The following is an 18,188-nucleotide window of genomic DNA, read 5'->3' on the forward strand; positions in this document are numbered from 1 at the left end:
GACAGAAATCACATGACAATAGCCCGAAAGTGGAACATGCAAGGAAACAGATCACATTCTCCCGTGTCCAACCCACCGTCATAAATCGGACGGATACCGTGCTCGCTCTCAAACGCGCTCTTCGCCGAGCCGAGGGGCCCCCCCTTTCCAGTCAAGACGTTCGTAGTAGCGGAACACCAGGTCATATCCGTCCAAATCATGCACAATCCGATCCACCCGACGATATCCTGCAACGTGCTCCATCTTGGTGCGACGCGCCGCCTGCCGCTCAATGTACTTGGCCTCCTTGATGGCGTCCCACTCGCCCTCGGCGGCAGTCACCTCGGGCTTGGCCTCGAACAGGGTCACCGTGAAGCGTCCGGGCTTGAAGATGTTCACCACCTGCTCCACGATCTCCTGCGTAGTCTGACCGTTCTGCGAGTGCGGCACGTTGGTCTCAAACGACGCGTACGAGCACTGGGGCTCCGGAGTCACATGCACCGTGAAGTAGTGGGTTCCCGTGTTCTTGTCAGGCGTGGGGATAACGCCATTGGCAGAGAACCCGCACGGGGTGAACAGATACGCGTCGATCCGAGAATCGGGAAACTTGCTCTTGGGATAGACGTCCGAAAGGCCACAGGACTCCGACACGACCGTGCCCAAAGCGTGACCCTCGGTGGTCAGCTCCGAAGGCAAGACTCGGCTGCCGTTCGATGACACATCATCCATGTCAGAGTTGTTGCTGAACACATCCACGTGGTCATCATTGTCAGCATCGAAGTTGCGATAACGCTTCTCCGCAACCGCCGTGGCGTGCTCGAGGTAGAACTGCTTAGCGTTCGCCTCATCCAGATCGGTCATCAACACCTCCAACGTCTCATCCTGATCTTCGCGGGTCTGATGCACACCCTCCGCAGGCACCTGAAGGATCTTGGTTTCGGTCACGGGATCCTCCGACTCCACCCCAGGGCTGGCCGGGGGGGTGAGCAAAGTGTTGGGCTCGGTCAGGTAGAGGTACCAATGCTCGCCGTTCATCTTGCCAATCATGTAGGCGCTACCGTTGAGGAAAAGCCGGTCCATGTTCCGGACCTCATCTCTCCAGCTGCGGTGGGGACCGCGCTGGCGGTCAGGGAACAGGAAGTTCTTGCGGCTGTAGAACACGCGGTACGGGGCGGCGGCGACGGAAATGCCACGAGAAGCAGGGGCCGTAGCCCGAGGAAAGCCACCGAACAGGGCGGCGATCTCGAGAATGCGCGGAAGCCCAGACAGGAGGGTAGTCGTGCCACAGGTCTTCAGGATCAACTTGTGCGGCCAGACAAACATGCTGGACTCGGACAACAGATAGGCGTCGACATCTTCCGACGAGACAATGGAGAGTACTTGGCAGTTGACGAGATCCAGCATGTCCTTCCAGATTTCTTCGGGCACGGCCTTCAGGCCGGCAGGACCAGCAGATCCCAATTCCTGAGCGGAAGGCGCAAACCAAACCTCCAGCAGCTTCTCGGGGCCTATTTCATGTCAGAATAGGGCAGAGTTAGGGTTATCGTGATTCGCATACCTTCAAAGGCGTTGGTGGAATCCAGGTCCTGGGTCGCCTCATGGTTGATCGTCAAGGACGGGGTCCCCATGAAAGAGGACGGCGACGTCGTGTAATGCTGAGGGATTCCAATGTAAACCATCTTGACCGATTGAGGATGGAACAGGTGGATCGATAAGAGCAAGTGTATAGCAGGCGCACGCGACTGGATTCGTGGACCGTAGACAGAGCCTAGGAAGCACTATCTGCTGCCCAGACGAACAGGGGGGCAATGTCCGTCTGAGAGAGTAGGCCCTTTAACGGTTTTGTAATTGGCACTCAGCCAAGAGGGGTAATGCAGTAGAGCCGGAAGGGCTGCTAGGGAGGTCGGAAGGAAAGGGAAAGGAGGAAAAAGCCTCTGGAAAAGGGAATGGTGACTATCTGGTGACGACCCTCGCGCTGGAAGATACCGATACCGGCAAAAGTATCGGGTCTAGCAGACGAGAGTATCTGCTTTTATTTTTGAAAGTGGATAGGAAGGTGAGGTTTGCGACTGTGGAAAAAGGTGGGGTTTAGGCGTGTTATCGGGGCCTGTCGCGACAGGTTAGCCATGGCCTTTGATCCACCGCGGACCAGAGAATTCGGGCAGACAACATACTTTGCGGGCTTAGACAGGTATCGTAGTAGATCCTTTGGGTTCATGGAAGGCAGGAGACAGAACGGGCTTAAAACAGCACGATGTCGCGAGTAGCCACAGCACTGGACATCGGCGAAACGATTTGGACGGCAACGGCAACGGCAGGGCAAGTGCAGGGACCAACAAGCGGTTTGGCGCTCTGATCAGTCAATGAATCAAAGACACCAAGCGACAATCCTCCGCCAACGTGAGGAGGGGAGGAATAAATAGGATTGAGAAAGAGGCACGCGGACGTGGGGGGAAAAGAAGTTCTGTGATGGCCGATGCTTGAGCGATTATTATTGCTGTCTGTGGTCTGTGGGCCCGAAAAAAGTTCGTGGGGCGGCAAAGGCCAATCTGGGTTGGGCGTGACAACGCAGAATCTGAGAGAAGGCGGAACAAGCCACGGTCAGGGACACGGATCCTGTTATGCAAGATCGGGCGATGAGGGAATTTTGGGATTGGGAGGGGAAATGCAGGAACATATACACACCTGGATCTGGACAGGCAATGGATGCGATCCTACTCCGACTTAGGAGGGGAATGATGAAATGGGGTTGAGCCGGCCGGAAAAGCAAGCCAGGAAGAAGGAATGCGCCGTCGGGGTTCCTGTAAAGAAGCAAGCAAAAAAAACCCGACCAGGCAGGCGGTCGCACAAGGGTCACATCGGGCTGTTACCTAAGCCGGTGACATCACACGGCTGGCTGCCTGAGGACCGACCAGGAGATACAAGAATTCATTCACTGCGGCACGAATTATCCCCCGCTAGCTATCACTGAATGGTACCAAGTTCCTTTCTAAACACCCTGCCGAACGCCGTTGTGTCCATGCCCATCAATGAATAAATAAAAGAAAAGAAAGGGAAAGAAAATGGAAAATGCACCGCCCCGGTACGTGCAAAGATAGCACCGGGCTCAGGACTCCACTATCGCATGCGCCATGTCGACTTCCCCCGCGTCACTTATCTTCGCAGCAAGGAAGTCACCCACTTTACCACTCAATCGCTCTCGTAGTCCATCCGTCACCATGCCTCCATGTCCATTGGCAAGTGCTATCCGTCCCTCCCGTAGCGTGGCCAGAACCCCCAGAAGCACGGTTAGCACCTTCTCTGCCTCCGGTCGCCGTGGACTATCTTCCGCCATGCCATCTTTGAGCAGGTTGCCGTATGTCGGCAGATTAGGCAGGATCAGCACCCGCACCCCCTCCGCACCGCCCACCGCATGCAGTCCAATAATGGCTCCATAGTGCGCCCCAAAGGGTTTCGAGGGGTCCAGGAACGTTTTGAGACACGACCGGGCCAGTCGTTGCTTGAGTGTATGCGACGAATTGGAGTATTTCTTGGCAATGAGGCCCAGAAGCGATGCGGCAAGGTCGCGCAGGGCAAACTGCTCCGATAATTCAGCATTGCCACCAAGTTGCCGGCCGATCAGGCAGGTGAGAATAGGCGGTACAAGTGATGCAATCTACCAGGGTCAGCGGAGGTTGTTGAATCATGTGAAAACAGACTTACATAGGGATCCACGTAGAGCGACTGGTTCTGTACCAGAGCCTCGGCCATGTGCATCACTTGCGTGAGGACAAAGATATCCTTCAGTCCATGGGTCACCTTCTCTGAGATGAACTGCACAAAGTATGGCACCAGCTGATGGAGCCCAGGATCTTCCCGCAGGCTGGCAAAACCGGACGTCCTGTATTCCTCGCTGGACTCGTCCAGGAAGGCGTTGCAGACTTTCTCGAAGTAGAGCTGGAGCTCCTTGGAAAGCACATGCTTCACCAGGGGCTTGACGGTGACATTTCCTCCTCCGCTCATGGCCGCCAGTGTAGAGCTTGCATTGGGCCCCTTGGACATCAGTTCCAGGTTTCTCGAGTCGGCCGCCGTGGGGTTCTGGGGAATGGACGGTTGTACACCTTCGACAGCTAACCAGTGGGCTAATGAAGTCAGCACGCTGATGACTCGAGATCCGTAGAGCAGCAACGTGAACATACCTGTGAAAGAGATCTCTCTGGGTACCCTGGGCAACGGCGCATTTATCAACTTCTCAAAGTCCACTTCCTCGTCCTCAACATAAAACAGCGGCTGCCCAGGCCCCAAGGATGCCTCCCCGAACCGCAACGGCCTTGTAGATTCGTATCCATATAGCGGCTCCACGTCCAGCACGCGTAGCGCCTGCGCGACATCTTGTGTGGTCAATAGCGTGCGTCGACTGTGGCGCATGAATTTGAGAGCTTCCTCCAGGACCTGCGCGACGCGGTATTCGACATCGCGGGCAAGGTTTTCGGTGACGTCGTTGTTGAGGTTCACGACACCGACTGATTCGGCGACGTCGCGAATATTATCTGGATTCCAGACGGACATGGTGGGTGGTGGTGGATGTAAGAGAACGGCTGGAGGGCTGGTGAGGGTGTAACGTCGTAGGGTCGACAACGAGTGGAGCGGGATGTTCCGCAGATACGGGACGGATAGATGATGCTAAGCTGTATTATCCGAGAAGGGCGAGACTCATGCTGATCAAATGGCCAGCAGCGGTGTTGAAATGAACGACGCCGATGAATGCGACGCGGGAACGGCGAGAGGCTTCGGAGCAAAGGCGGAGAAAAACTGGCCCACGTGAATACACAGCAGCAACAATTGTTATTTCTACCAAGTAGGCACTCTGCAATTGAGAGATGGATTTTTCTGTACTGTACTTACTTTTACGCCTGTGCATTTCTATGCAATATAGCTGGAGAGTCCCAACCCTTTCTTGTCTATTTTGATGCCTGAAACCACAGGCTACTAACGATCTATACCCGCATACATGTTACCCTTCAATGATTCCCTTGGTATTGAATCCAGACTGTTACGGCTCTGCCTTGATTGTAATTCCAGTTTTAATGGCTGGTAACAGATGATCGATTTGTCCTAATTGATGAGGAAGCAATGGCTGTTATTTGGAACATATACATAAGTAGCCCTGCTTATACTTGGTGCCATCCTTGTACTGCTGCCTTCTCACACTCCTGCTCTTTCGTTCCACAGTGACAATGAAATTCCATTTACAGAAATCGAGTTGTGGGGAATAAAAGATGGTATCATACACTTTGTATAGATTACACGAATCCAGACAGGGAAGCCGTGTGCAGCATGTTTGACCGTTTTGATCTCTCCGCTACGAACTTCTTCCATTTGGAAGAAGCGTCTAGATCTTGTCTGGAGGCCTCATCGTATTCTTCATAGCTTCTATTATAGCCAGAAACCATGGAGATATCAGGAGATGATGACAATGAAAACCAGCTCGCTGAGAATATTCCTGTTACCTCCGAGTCTCCTGTTCAAAGATACATACAAGAGACCCTATCAGCCGTCCTGGATGAACTATCCACCCCCGACGGCCGACCCTCCATTACACTGAGACAGAGATCCAGAAAGCCCGCATCATTGTTCCTCAATCCACGAACCATGGCCCTTGAAACCATGGAGACGGAGATGTTCAGCACCTACACTTGGCCTGGCCGTGATGCCAATGAAGCCTGGAGATTCAGTATGAACTTCCCGTTACTACCCAGTTAATGCTAATGTTGAGTAGCTGTCGCTTTTCGAGTCCTCTCGGCCATTGCGGAGGCAGTTGAAGCAGGAATGGTCGTGTCCAAGAGGTGAGCCCTTGAATCCACCAATCCTATACACTGATGTAGCATTGCTAATGCTCAATAAGAGACATATACTATAGCGATACTGCCTGCTTCGGCTCTCAGAGATTTGTCGACAGACTCGTTGATGACTTTGCACACACAATGAGGGTGGATCGGGCTGCGTTATATGTGGTATTCACATATCCCTCGGAAGTTTCACATCCAGCAAGCTTACCATGGAACAGGAGGCAGCAGCAAAAGGGCTCATCGTGGGATATTACCGGCTCACCATGAAGAGCTGTGAAGTCGTGGATGCACGGTTCTCAAACCAGGTCTATAGCACCATGCAGCCTGATGACAGGAGCTGAAGTTGGCAGGATATCCTCATACCACGCGTACAAGATATCGACACGATTGACATTTCAGATGTCAACTGGGTATTGATCGTGGAGAAAGAGGTATCCTGTCCACCCCCTGACTTGAGTATCACTCACAGCCCAGGCCGTATACCGTCGACTCGCGAGCAGCAACTACCACATCGACTCTGCAGCAGGCAAGGGGATCCTCATCACCGTAAGTTCCAAACCACTATCACGTATGAAGAGATTGTGTCAACCTCCCCAGGGCAAAGGCTATCCCGATCTCAACACCCGAGCCTTCATCCGTAAACTCTTCGACAGCCGTAACCAATCCACTCAACGACCGCAATTCTATGCCTTGGTTGACAGTGACCCCGACGGAATGGCCATCATGGCCACCTACAAATACGGCTCCATGGCCTTTGCGCACGAGAACCGAAACCTGAATATCCCCGGCCTGCACTGGTTAGGACTCCGGACATCGGTTGTCGTTGCCGGGTCAGATCCGCAGGGCGATGAGGCACTGGTCCATCTTACTGCAAGAGACCGGAAGAAAGCCATGGCCATGTTGTCCAAGAATCCTGTTTGGGCGGCCGATGGACCGGAGCTGGAGTGGCGTGCCGAGTTGCAGCAGATGCTCATGCTGGATGTGAAAGCCGAGACGGAGATTCTATACGACGGGGAGGGGGGATTGGTTGGATGGCTTGATCGGAAGCTATCTTGCCTCCAAGCCAACCACCTGTAACTCCAACCACCATTGCCAGCCTTATCCAGACCACACAACAAAGCACATCTAAAAATGCATCATGAATTCCTAACCACATGCAACGAGCGAAGCACATCTACCCTCACAAACCAAAGAACGAACGCACCACAACGCCATCCAAACATCCAATGCATCCAAGCTATGCCACATTCCTCCCGCAGTATAGACAGACGGGACAGACCATCAGCCCGCCCTCAACCAGCACCTATATACGATCCCACCACACACCCCCTATCAAAGAAAGTTAATGTACTCTCACAACCCAAGTCCCTTCCTCACCTCATCCCTAACCTTCCGCTCATACTCCCCCCTCCGTTCGCGCCACATCTTCGCGGCCTCGACATTTGCCGGACTCTCATCATTCGGCTCCGCCAACATACTCATCACGGAGATAAGAATCTTCTCCACGCTCTGAATCGGCGACCAACGTTCCGAGGCATGTTCGTAGTGATTGGGATCATCACCGGGTGGGTGCAGAATAGATATGCAGACCGTTCCGTTGGGATACACTAAACCCACATTCATTCCACAATTAGCCACAAGCCCTTCTATCTCCCCTCCCACTTCCCCCCAACACACACAAATAAGACAAGAAAATAGAAGAAGGGAAAAGACAAACCATTCGGATGCCACACCCCACCCCCCACGAACTTCATAGTCGGGGGACTCAACGGATAATCCTTGGGAAACTTCAACTCGGCGGCAAAGATGCCGCCCTCGAAGGGCGTGCCCTCGGGACCCTGGATCCATGCTTCCCAGTGGAACATGTCATCTTCGCTGACCGGGCCGGCGGTGATGCCCTCGGGAGGGTTGGTTGAGAGGTTTTTGTATTCGTGGAAGAGACGTTTTTGGGCCACGGAGGACATTGTGTTGCTTTGGGGTGGTTGATTCGTTGGGTGGGTGGGTGAGGGGAGGATTTGCTCTGTGGTTTGGGGGGTAGTGGTGGTGGTCTATCTGGCGATTAGATAAAGAGGGGAATGGGCGGGATGGGTAAGTGGTGTGGTATGGTGTGGTGTACCTGAAGAAAGATGTTGAGGGGGAAAGTCAAGTAACGGATAGAATTTTCGTAGTCCGGGGCAGACGAGAGGCACAGAAAGAGAGAATGGGTGGATTGGCTTGGAATTGGACGTTGGGTTTGCCACTGGGTGAAGACCAATGATTGAATGCTCGGGGGAGGTTGATGTCGTGCCAGTCAGTGGTGGTTCCCCAGAGGTGTCCCGCCGGATTGGGGTGGATGCCTTAGGCTGCGCTGCTTATCGCCGGTGCGATAACGAGGATGTCTGAGGATAAGGTAAGGTTTCGCTGTCAAGGGGGGTGTGGTAACAGTTCATTGGGAAATTCACTGCTTTTATAGTACATGAGTGGCTGTTTTCTAAAAGCACATATACTCCTAGTATACATTTCCAGTGTATGCATATCGTCATGCAGTTCTTGTCACATTGGCGGTCTGAATGGCTTTGTTCCAGCCTTGACGGATTCCCATCTCCACTAATGCTCTTCCTTGCTAGGAGACGAAGAAGCAAAGGAGCAAGCAGTGGCGTCTCGACAGGTACCACGTCTCAACTTTATCATGGTGGTCGCGTGACTGTACATTTGCTTCTCCAGTGCAGTTAGAACCAATCAAAATCATCCCCCCCTCCCTCGCCCTCGTCGACTTCATCGGCCCACGGGCTCTCTTCTTGAGCCCCCGATTGTTCCGGTTCCTCTCCCCAAACATCCCCGTAAGGGCCTGTTTGATCGGATGCTGGCGGCTGTTGCTCGGCAGGCGGCGATTGCTGATCGGGAGCAGGCTGGTGTCCCATCCCGCGGGACAGGGCATCATAGCCGGCCATGGCGCCCGCCCCGGCTGCACCGGCTGCTACGCCATCGGCCATGCCGCCGGCCGCAGCACCCCCGGCCGCAGCCTCGCCGCCAAACCCGGGGATCCAGAGGGGCATGAAACCAAGCCCGCCCGAATTGCTATGGCGGCTGAAATAGTCAAAGTCAATGCTCACCGCCGTGGCCAACATCACGGCCCGCTGGTCGAATGTCATGCCAGCTGTGTTGCTTTTGTCGAGAAACTCTTCGCTGGATCCGGACGGAGCGTTGGCAACAGAGTCCATGCGAAGGGCGTAGACACCCGTGTCCGTGAAGATTTCTCGAGCAAACCCAGCAAAATTGCGGTTCACGGAGCCGATCAGCTGGCTATTGGCAGTGCGTAGACCGAAATCCCAAGACAAGAAAGGCTCATCGACGTACGCGAACTGGTTATATGCGCCCTTGTCTTGGTCGCTCTGCGATGACGGCACCAGCTGCATCTGCTGCGATTTGGACAAGTTCATTTGGCTCAGTGGCAACGGTTCTGTTTTCATGTCTGTCGCGGGGTTTGGCGAGGGGTGATATGTGCAAAGGTTGTATTTCCGCCGCAGGGGAGCCCATTGCTGCTGGGCCTCTCCAATAACCCGCATATCCTCGAGGTTTAAGGATGAGACCCGGGCCTTCGAGTCCCCTGTGGGCTGGGCCAGGGATCCGACCGAGTTTGTCTGGTGTGCAGTGGACGACGAATGGACACCTGTAGCCACGTCCAGAGGGTCATACACGCGGATGCGAGAGTTGATCCATGCGAACGGACGGTGAAACTAGGCTGTCAGTATACCGCAGAAGAATTATGTCAAGATCCACGTAGGCCAAAAGGAATATATCCCTCCTTAGCCTCGGGCGTAGAAGGTAGAAATATGGCATGTCTCAACAAATTATTAGGCTGGACATACCCGAAGCACTTCATTCTCATGTCGGTCAAACACATGGGTCACGAAGCTGCGGTGCGTCCGGAATGATTGCCGCGCCATCATGTTGGCCATGCCGCTCTCCTGCTCCGCCATGTAGCCGATATGGTTGCCGTTCGCATCCATGATGATATACTTGTTGGCCTGTTCGAAGCCAATCATAACATTCATCAGCTCCAGCTGGCGCTGGACCACCAGACCGGAGTTTGCGAGGATCCCCGTCGCAGGATGGGTCTCTTTTATAACGCCATTAGGATCTTCGGGGATGTGGACTGGGGCGAGTAGCGTGTTCTGAGAGGGATCATATTGTGAAACGAGGGAATTGGATGCTGCTTCAGTTGTTTCTGGTGTTTCGGGTATTTCTGAGTTGTGGGATTGAGGTGATTGTGCTGGTGATGGGTTGATCTCTTTTCTGATGGGCTCTGGTCTCCGGATGGAATTCCGCGGGCCACGGGGACTGGATCGGCCTCGAAATGAGCTGGCGAGAGCTCGACCGGGAGCTCGAAGGCATTGTGCCGGTGTTCGGAGCGTGGTACTCCACATACCAATAGTCAGTCAGCAGTATCGCAAACAAAGATGGAAAGTAAGGCGGCGCAGAATATGAAGAGGAAAAACATGTGAAGCTGCCGATGACGAAGTGCGGCAGGCGGAGTTAACCGGCGATAAGACAGCTCGTCTTGACCCCCCACACGGCACTTGAAGCTTTCTTTTACTAGGCGTCCTAGGTCGTTGTCTCCTGTATAGCTACGGTTTGCTCTCATTCTATACTCCTACTCTCGAACGGCACAATATTTTCCCCGAGTATTCAGAGGGCAGCAATGCCTGTATTTCAGGGATATATATTACCGCACACCACTAAGCGGGATGAATGAGATCTATCCCTTATCCTACAGCTTATTGAAGCTCCCAATGCAGCAGACACGCTGTCGAAAAGAGCGCTAATTACCATAACACTGTTGTAACGAACCACACACATCTGTCAATAAAGCCATGTTCACGTCCTGACATCTTCCAGTCACCAAAAGGCAAGCCTGGCCGATCACATCTTCTCTTCCTTGCTGGTGATCCCATACCGAGAGCTCTGAATATGCAGCGAATGATCTTGCCAGCGGGGTGCATGCTATTAGGACGATGACGATTCTTGTCCAGATTCCTATAGCTCTAAAGTGAGCGAGCTGGGAGTCCCAAACACCCAGTTCCAGTCAGAAACTGAATAGTATGAAGCTAAAGGAAAGTTGTTCTGGCTTGATCTTCCCATAAATATATCACAACTTCTCCTCTGAATCACATGAAACAAAGGGTCAGCAAGCGGCAAGCAATATGGGTCAGGAGCGTGTTTTGGTGAGCCGTCCGAGTCCAATCCGTTCGCCGCATTGGGGAGACGTCTTCATGTGGATATTCCTAGGGTTGCTAACTTCTAAAGCCCACCGATATCAAGGTGTAACACTGATACCATCGATTGAAAAATAAACTCAAGACACTAGGAGAGTATACAGTGCTAAGGCCTCAGGCTTCCTTGCCCTAAATGCATCAATTCATCGTAGTAAGTGATGCCAAAGCCTAAGCGTCTGCTCCATTCGCCCAGCAATTGCAAAGCCTAACCTGATGCTCTTTGCCTGCTCATAGGCCAGGCAGCCAGTGTATCCCGTTGCACATGATTTACCTCACTACCATAAACGCTACCAGTCGATGCATCACCCACAAATAGGGACATATCTTGACAGGAAACAGTGATGTGAAGACTGAAAATGTTCCTATGCTCAACTACCTAGCTGGCTCGGTCTAGGGCTAGATCTCTCTGCTGCAATATCTACGCCACTAGCACGCCTACTGCCAGGGTTATAGAACCATATTGTCGGGTAGAATGCTGCTGGCTTTACTGCTCCCAATTTCGGATTTCAATCAATGCGTCAGAACCGACGTCATCTCAAAGGGCGCAACTGTGATTGGTAGTAATTGATGCTTAATGATATGACGCCTGGTACAGATAATTGAATGAATCAGGTATTGACTGTGACTTCTCAACCGGATAGACCAAGCGATCATAGCATCCACCCGGCTCTCAACCCAGAACAGCCGTCTGCAATAGCAACGTACCGCATAACCATCGACGACAGGCACCGATCCGCGTAGCATTTTCACCCGGTGGACCTCCTATACAGCCCATCCAGATATCCACCCCAGCCCACAAGCCCAGCCCAGTTCATCAACCAATATGCACACTCAGCGAACCCTCACAAAACCCCCTTCCTCGCCAACTCAATCTTCCTCGCCGCCTCTCCCTCCTTAAACCCACCCCTGGAAACACACACCGCACTGCCCTCCCCAAGCTCCACCTTTTCTTCGACATCGGGATGCGGACACGGACAATGATGCGGGAAATGGACGCACGCGAGGGTTCCGGGACAGAGGTAGCGATCGCAGTGTGCTACATTCATACATACATATTAGCTGCGCTGTTCGAATACTCATAGCTTTGAAAAATAAGTTTAGTTAGAGGGAGGGAGGAGTTACCGGAATCCCACTGCCCCTGATACCGCGAACTATCACTCGGCACATTCTGTCCTCCTTGTTGTCCACCCCGACCCTGGTGACCACCACCGCCGCCGCCGCCGCCAGCACCTCCGAACATGTGTTCGAAGAATTGGAATTGGGCGTGCGCGACGGACACGAGAAGGAGGAGGGCTCCGAGGACGTGGAATTTGAACATGGTGCCGTTCTCAATCCAAAACAACTAAAGACAAAACTGATCGAGAGAGTGAGTAGATGGTAAGACAAGCCGGAGTATACTCCGTACGGCCATCTGGCCAGCTCCGCAAATCCCACGTGACCACGCCAAGACCCCATCCATCTCCGGAGCACGAAAAAAAGCCCCGGACAACAATCACCTTCCTACCATCCCATTACACCCCAAACCAAGGGAATCTCCGGAACATCCACCTACACCATGTTCCAATCCCGTCTGCTAGCGCCCCTTCGGGCCCTAGACCGGTCCAGCAGGACATCCCTCCCATCCGCTTTCCGCACCATCACCACCACCACAACCACCCGCATCAACACGACCACTCTCCGCACGCCCTCCTCCCTCCTCACCACCACACTCACCAAACCCACCCTCCCCCAAACCTCATTCCCGAATATTCAAATCCGCCACGCCTCCCACGCCACCCAAGGAACCGCAAACCGACACTCGCGCGACCCAGCAGGCAAACGTCTCGGCGCGAAGCGCACAGCCGGCGAATACGTGGTCCCAGGCTGCATCATCTTCCGGCAACGGGGCACGAAATGGTTTCCGGGGGAGAACTGCGCCATGGGCCGCGACCATACGATCTATGCGGCGCAGGCCGGGTACGTGAGATATTACCTCGATCCGGAACGGCATTCGGAGAGGAAGTATATTGGGGTGGTGTTTGAGAAGGATGGGAAATTGCCGGTGCCGAGGAATGCCCCGAGTAGGAGGAAGTTGGGGAGGGTTAAGGTTAGGTTTGAGGTTGAGGGGGAGGAAGGGGTGAAGGGTGGGAAGGGGGATTTGGTGGCGAAGGTTGGGGAGGAGGGGACGGTGGTGGGGAGTGTTGGGAAGGTGGAAATCCAGCAGAGTGAGGAGTTGCAGTTGAGACCCGGGTATATGTATCGTGAGGCGAATTGGGTTATTGGTCGCGCGGCGGAGAAGGCGGGTATCACGGCTAAGGTGTATAACCGCAAGAATCGCTGGTTGGCGTGGAGGAAGAGGACGGCTAAGGCGGAGAGGGCTGCCCAGATGAAGAGCTTGAAGAGTAAGAAGAAGGGGGCCAAGAAGGCGAAGAAATAGATCCTTCGTTGAGGAAGGGTTTACGGGGATGCGGTAGATGTGTGTGCTACTGGGTCAGGTCGGTTTCTTTTGTATGTATGTATTATAAATGTTGAATGTGGCATTAATTTTCGGTGTTGGCAGTACAAGTAGTATTTGTAGTAAGATGTAGTCAATGGTAAAAAAAAGGTAGGGTATATTGCAATCTAACAAACATCAAGCACATCATATTACGCAAATAACCGTCCCAAGATCAAGCTCTGACACACAAACTCATTGCCCACAATCTTGACATGGTCCATCCCCACATCATCACTGCTGATGGACTCCGTCAGTCGGGACCGCTTTCGTTTCTTCGACGCACTCGCGCTCACGGACATCGCTTTCACCGAGGTTCGATCGTCGTCGTCAACATAGATCCAGTCCCAGCTGCCGTCACCCGTACTCAGGATCGTACGGGCTGTCTTGAGGTCAGGTACCCGCTCGATTCGCGACGCCCCCAACGCGTACGTCAGGAAGAGATACGCTTTTCGTCGCTCCTCGTCAGTTCGCCCGCTGCGGCCCGTCACCAGAAGCATGGATTGTCCGTGCAGGAGATTCGGTCGTCCGGCGATGGTCTCGGACAGTCGAGCCTCCGTGGCCGAGTATGGGGTCAGGATCCGAGACTTGGTCGCACCGTTGAGGTAGGTCGATTCGCCGGCTGGCAGCAAGTACATCTCCCAGTCGACAATCTGTCGTCTAGTAACGCAGTCCTCGATCCAGCGGTCTGAGAGGCAGGGGAGATTGAGCGCCAGAGCTTGCATGTATTTCGACCGACGGGAGTGTTTGTCGGCAATCAGACAGGCAAATCCCACATCGGCGGCGCCGCTAGTCAGCCGGAGATAGCCATGTTCAGAGCCAGTGAAGGATTTGGTCGGTGTGGCCGCTGGGGCAGGAGGAGGTAGTTCGAACAATTCGTTGAAGCCATCCTCGAGAATGCGGCCGTCGTTCTCTAGGATCATCTTGGTGACACGCGACTTGGCATCGTTGTTTTCTCCATAGGACACGGCAAAGACCATACCCGCGAACAGGCCGGTGGAGAAGCGGATACTGCGCGAGAGTCGAGCGCCAGGCGACATGGGCGTGGAAGGCCTGTCAGGTGTCTGCAGCCCACTCTCAGAAACCCCAGGCCCAGAGTCGTAGCTGAATGCCCGATCTTTCAACTGATTCCACAGAATCGTGTCCAAGTAGATGCGTGAGATTGGCACTGTAATACGGTTCTCGGTGACTGCGAGCCCTGTACCTGGGAGGCTTTTGCGCTGTTTTGGTGTCAGGATAACGGCAGAATGCCCATACACATCGGTCATTGGGATCATTCCATTCGCCGCTCCCTGTTCGATGTCGCTCACATCGAGCTTGTTGGCGAACCCTGAGATGATATGGGTCACCTTGGGGACATTCTGCATGTTCACCTTCACACCATCACCAACACGCAACTCGAGTCGTTTCACCGTACCAGTAGGAATCTCAACCGGAGCGCTATCTTCAAACTTTACCAGATACCGCGACTGCGCTGTGCCGAATGGCTTGCCAAAGCACGTTGCAGGGTAATAGGCCCGTTTTGGTCCATTCCACGGGGCTAGCACTTGGTTGACAGCGATAGGGACGTGATGGACTGCAGGCTGGGCAGGCTGAACTGGAGGCAAATTCTCTGAGATTGGCTCATCATCAACTGGGGCCTCGGTCGAGTCTGGTACATTAACATCGCTGGGCGGCTCTTCCGGTATAGAACTCGCCGGTGGGTCATGATGGACAGGCTGTTCTTGGGCCGGTTCAGGCTCAGCCTCAGGCGGTCGTCCCACTGGACGGGAGCGAGCTAGAAGCCGAGATCTCTCTTTGCGCGAAACGTGATAGTGAGGAGTATCGTCCATGTCCCACACGCTTTCCGCTCTCGGAGGCCGTGACCGTCTCTGAAACGTGGACACAGGCTTGGTCGCTGTCTCCACCTCCATCTCAGGTATAGTGGCCATATCCGCAGCCCGAGGCGCGGGAGTAGTTGCACGAGGCGTAACAGGAAATACTGGGTCGGAGGCATAAACACTCTGGCCATCATTGCCGCGGCGCTTCTTTCTCGGTGGGATAGGAGACATTGCAACCGCAGACCGAAACTCGCGATCATCGGCAGACAAAATACTGAAGTCCAGATTGAAGTAACCGGCCCCCATTTGCGGTGAAGCATCGGCTGCGATTTCTGTGAGCGCCCTGCGCTGTCGGCCACTTGGACTGGACAGAATCTTCGAATTGTGGAATGAAGAGGGTTTCAAAGGTGACGAACTATCGGGAACCGTTGGCTGCGAACGCGATCCTCGTTCGTGCGGATCCGTGTAGACTGGCGGTAAATCATCATCCTCTTGATCGGCTGCATCGTTGGTGCCATCGCCATTCGGCCATCCTGGACCAAGACGGGTGGGACTAGTTTCTGGGATGCTCGTGTTTGGAATGGCTTCGGCAAAGGTTCTTGGAGCAACGGGCGTTTCAGCCACGCGCGAAGGCATCGATGATGACTTTTCTGGATGATCAAGCATCGACCTATCGCTTGTGCTCGTAGGCCTCTGGACAGCCAGCATGCTTGACGGAATCATGCTACCTCGGTGAGCCGATGAGGGCCGCGGGGTGGGAGAGCGCGATGGACTGTCCCCATCTGATCCAGGTTGGCTTATGGCATGGGCATCAAATTTGACCGATCGTTTGCTGCGTTGAGACCCCGAGGGGGGAGATGAACACATACGGGCTTGTTTTATAGGCGAGGAAGTGATTCTTTCCGCACGAGACAAAGGTTCCACCTGTCCCTGTGAGCCAGCATAACTTGTCCGCCACTGCTCTGTGTCATTGCCAGGGTCCCGACCAGGAGAGCGCTGGGAGTCTTTCACAACCGACACCTGTGATGACTGGCCATGCAAATGCTCGTCCTGTACAGCGTGCCGAAGCGACTCTCGCCGCCCTCTTATCACTTCCTTGTCAGGACATGGACTCTCATGCAAGGCGAGGGCCAGTGATAGGCGGTCATGCGCACTGGCAGCAGCAGCCATCGTAGTGGAGGGGTCTTCGCAGTTTTCTTTATCTTCCTCAGTCGAACCAATGGGCCGAGCCCGCGGAGTCGGCTCCTGATCCTCTTGCTCTTGTTCCGTCTCTTCCTCGCTTAGAGCTCCATGCGGAAGCTCCGTACTGGAATCGACAGGCGCAACAGACCCATCAGTCCAATCTGGCCCTGTTACCGCTTCAGACAGTGGATTCAACGCCCTGGCTTGTCTTCCCTGTCGGCTACTCGGCCTCGCAGGTGCTGTAAGCTCAACGAGTTGCGCATCAGCTTCGTCATTCACCATCTTTCGGCGCCTCATCCGTTCAACAAAGCTGGATTCCTTGTCAAATTCTCCATCACTTTGATCCGAGTAAACATGGTCCGCAGAACGTGTCATTCTTTCATGCAGAATCTTGTCCCGATTGGCTTGCGATTCCTCCATGCTGATGTAGCTCAGTCGCTGCGCGCACGAGTCACGCGGGAAGGTTGCAGCGAGGTTATTGTATGGCGAGGAGAGCGTCGTAGCCAGCGGATGACTTTGGATAGGAATATTGGGAGAAGGACGGTCGGACAGAGGATCCGATTGTTGGCCATTCACCAGTGGCGAGGACGGTGCCTGAGTAGACCGAAAGACCTGGCTCAGCGCCATGATCCCACTACTTGGCCCGACATCCGCCGTGAGGGGATTCCGTGAACCGGAGGGAGATCCAGTGAAACCATCCGAACGAACACGCTTCATTGCTGCTATAGGAGTCTTCGCCAGAAACCGCTGGGACTCGGGAAACGGGTTTGGCTGATACAGCATGGGCGAGGATTCACCCAGTTTGGTGCTACTCTGATCCTCAAGGTCCTCGTTGACTCCTTCGGTATGAATATGATCGTAGCCAGACAACAGATCCAGATGGCCGCTATCGCCCTCATGAAGGGTCATGAGCGTTGCTCGATCCCCCAAATCGCTGTCCTGGGCATTGTCGGCGGCCTCCTGGTTCTTCCGGATAATTTCGTCGTACACGGACTGGGAGATGACCTGCGTGTCTGAAGGGACGGTATCTGCAGAGGTCATTTTGTCTGCCGGTAAAACTGAAGTCGTCGAAACTGGGTTGATGTTGCTTTCGGAGTGTGTATCTATCGCATTTGTAGCATTTTGCAATCTCGCGGGTGACCGTGGAGGCGTAGTCTGTGACGGAGACTTTCGAGCGTTTTCCTGAGCAGTCGACAATAACGGCGATTTTTGCTGAACTTCCGTGACACGGTCAAGTTTTCCAACCGTCCCCAGTCCATTAACATCAAGCTGTGAAGGAGCAAATTCCTGACAGACGAACGATGTCAGTGATCGAAATCGAGGTCAGGACTCCGCCACCGGCAAGGCTGTCACTCACTAAACCCAACGCGACGCGTTGCAGCTTTGCAATGTCGATACTGTCCTCCTGCGTCTCCATAATCCCTGTCATTCACGGGACGACGTTACACAGCACAGATGATGGCTCATTGCCGAGCTGCCCGACACGTCAACCCACGGAGACTCCCGAAGTGAGCTGGAAAGTCAGTCACTGCTCCCTCTGCTGCTGGGCGTCGTTGCGGAACCATAAAACGCGAAACGCGTCGCTCACGTGATTGCCAATATGACCGTTCCTGGACTAGTTGGCACGGCCAGCGATTATGTCGATCAGAAA

The 18,188-nt window shown here is 54.0% G+C and overlaps 9 protein-coding genes across 9 annotated transcripts; 3 read left to right on the plus strand and 6 right to left on the minus strand.

Annotated features, from left to right (window-relative positions):
* Positions 1 to 62: 62 nt before the first annotated feature.
* On the minus strand, positions 63 to 2,030 carry BO80DRAFT_48241 (adenosylmethionine decarboxylase SPE2). The gene is made up of 2 exons (XM_025723407.1): positions 1,538 to 2,030; positions 63 to 1,487 (listed from the first exon to the last, which is right to left on the minus strand). The coding sequence occupies exons 1-2, from the start codon at positions 1,656 to 1,658 to the stop codon at positions 109 to 111; spliced, it is 1,500 nt and encodes a 499-aa protein (XP_025576291.1). The 5' UTR covers positions 1,659 to 2,030; the 3' UTR covers positions 63 to 108.
* A 296-nt stretch (positions 2,031 to 2,326) lies between these two features.
* On the plus strand, positions 2,327 to 2,758 carry BO80DRAFT_48213 (uncharacterized protein). The gene has a single exon (XM_025723395.1). The coding sequence runs from the start codon at positions 2,456 to 2,458 to the stop codon at positions 2,705 to 2,707; it is 252 nt and encodes an 83-aa protein (XP_025576292.1). The 5' UTR covers positions 2,327 to 2,455; the 3' UTR covers positions 2,708 to 2,758.
* A 127-nt stretch (positions 2,759 to 2,885) lies between these two features.
* Positions 2,886 to 4,711, minus strand: BO80DRAFT_492970 (TATA-binding protein-associated factor TAF6). Its single transcript, XM_025723796.1, has 3 exons — positions 4,158 to 4,711; positions 3,682 to 4,100; positions 2,886 to 3,634 (listed from the first exon to the last, which is right to left on the minus strand). Exons 1-3 carry the CDS (start codon positions 4,525 to 4,527, stop codon positions 3,086 to 3,088), a joined length of 1,338 nt encoding a protein of 445 aa, XP_025576293.1. The 5' UTR covers positions 4,528 to 4,711; the 3' UTR covers positions 2,886 to 3,085.
* Positions 4,712 to 5,409: 698 nt separating this feature from the next.
* BO80DRAFT_405059 (putative meiosis-specific topoisomerase Spo11) lies at positions 5,410 to 6,884 on the plus strand (the record flags this gene model as incomplete). Its single annotated transcript, XM_025717701.1, has 6 exons — positions 5,410 to 5,692; positions 5,738 to 5,804; positions 5,864 to 5,972; positions 6,026 to 6,112; positions 6,158 to 6,217; positions 6,282 to 6,884. 6 exons carry the CDS (start codon positions 5,410 to 5,412, stop codon positions 6,882 to 6,884), a joined length of 1,209 nt encoding a protein of 402 aa, XP_025576294.1.
* A 44-nt stretch (positions 6,885 to 6,928) lies between these two features.
* BO80DRAFT_424339 (E2 ubiquitin-conjugating protein UBC7) lies at positions 6,929 to 8,055 on the minus strand. The gene is made up of 3 exons (XM_025719262.1): positions 7,924 to 8,055; positions 7,525 to 7,855; positions 6,929 to 7,414 (listed from the first exon to the last, which is right to left on the minus strand). The coding sequence occupies exons 2-3, from the start codon at positions 7,769 to 7,771 to the stop codon at positions 7,161 to 7,163; spliced, it is 501 nt and encodes a 166-aa protein (XP_025576295.1). The 5' UTR covers positions 7,772 to 7,855; positions 7,924 to 8,055; the 3' UTR covers positions 6,929 to 7,160.
* A 162-nt stretch (positions 8,056 to 8,217) lies between these two features.
* BO80DRAFT_424340 (scramblase family protein) lies at positions 8,218 to 10,259 on the minus strand. Its single transcript, XM_025719263.1, has 2 exons — positions 9,656 to 10,259; positions 8,218 to 9,523 (listed from the first exon to the last, which is right to left on the minus strand). Exons 1-2 carry the CDS (start codon positions 10,211 to 10,213, stop codon positions 8,516 to 8,518), a joined length of 1,566 nt encoding a protein of 521 aa, XP_025576296.1. The 5' UTR covers positions 10,214 to 10,259; the 3' UTR covers positions 8,218 to 8,515.
* Positions 10,260 to 11,554: 1,295 nt separating this feature from the next.
* Positions 11,555 to 12,427, minus strand: lcl2. The gene is made up of 2 exons (XM_025719264.1): positions 12,185 to 12,427; positions 11,555 to 12,098 (listed from the first exon to the last, which is right to left on the minus strand). Exons 1-2 carry the CDS (start codon positions 12,378 to 12,380, stop codon positions 11,905 to 11,907), a joined length of 390 nt encoding a protein of 129 aa, XP_025576297.1. The 5' UTR covers positions 12,381 to 12,427; the 3' UTR covers positions 11,555 to 11,904.
* A 126-nt stretch (positions 12,428 to 12,553) lies between these two features.
* Positions 12,554 to 13,600, plus strand: BO80DRAFT_424342 (mitochondrial 54S ribosomal protein bL27m). The gene has a single exon (XM_025719265.1). The coding sequence runs from the start codon at positions 12,618 to 12,620 to the stop codon at positions 13,476 to 13,478; it is 861 nt and encodes a 286-aa protein (XP_025576298.1). The 5' UTR covers positions 12,554 to 12,617; the 3' UTR covers positions 13,479 to 13,600.
* Positions 13,601 to 13,656: 56 nt separating this feature from the next.
* BO80DRAFT_380055 (chromatin-binding protein RAD9) lies at positions 13,657 to 18,121 on the minus strand. Its single transcript, XM_025716792.1, has 2 exons — positions 17,895 to 18,121; positions 13,657 to 17,824 (listed from the first exon to the last, which is right to left on the minus strand). Exons 1-2 carry the CDS (start codon positions 17,964 to 17,966, stop codon positions 13,688 to 13,690), a joined length of 4,209 nt encoding a protein of 1,402 aa, XP_025576299.1. The 5' UTR covers positions 17,967 to 18,121; the 3' UTR covers positions 13,657 to 13,687.
* Positions 18,122 to 18,188: the final 67 nt, after the last annotated feature.

Source organism: Aspergillus ibericus (assembly GCF_003184845.1).
Source record: "Aspergillus ibericus CBS 121593 unplaced genomic scaffold BO80scaffold_15, whole genome shotgun sequence".
Taxonomy (NCBI): domain Eukaryota; kingdom Fungi; phylum Ascomycota; class Eurotiomycetes; order Eurotiales; family Aspergillaceae; genus Aspergillus; species Aspergillus ibericus.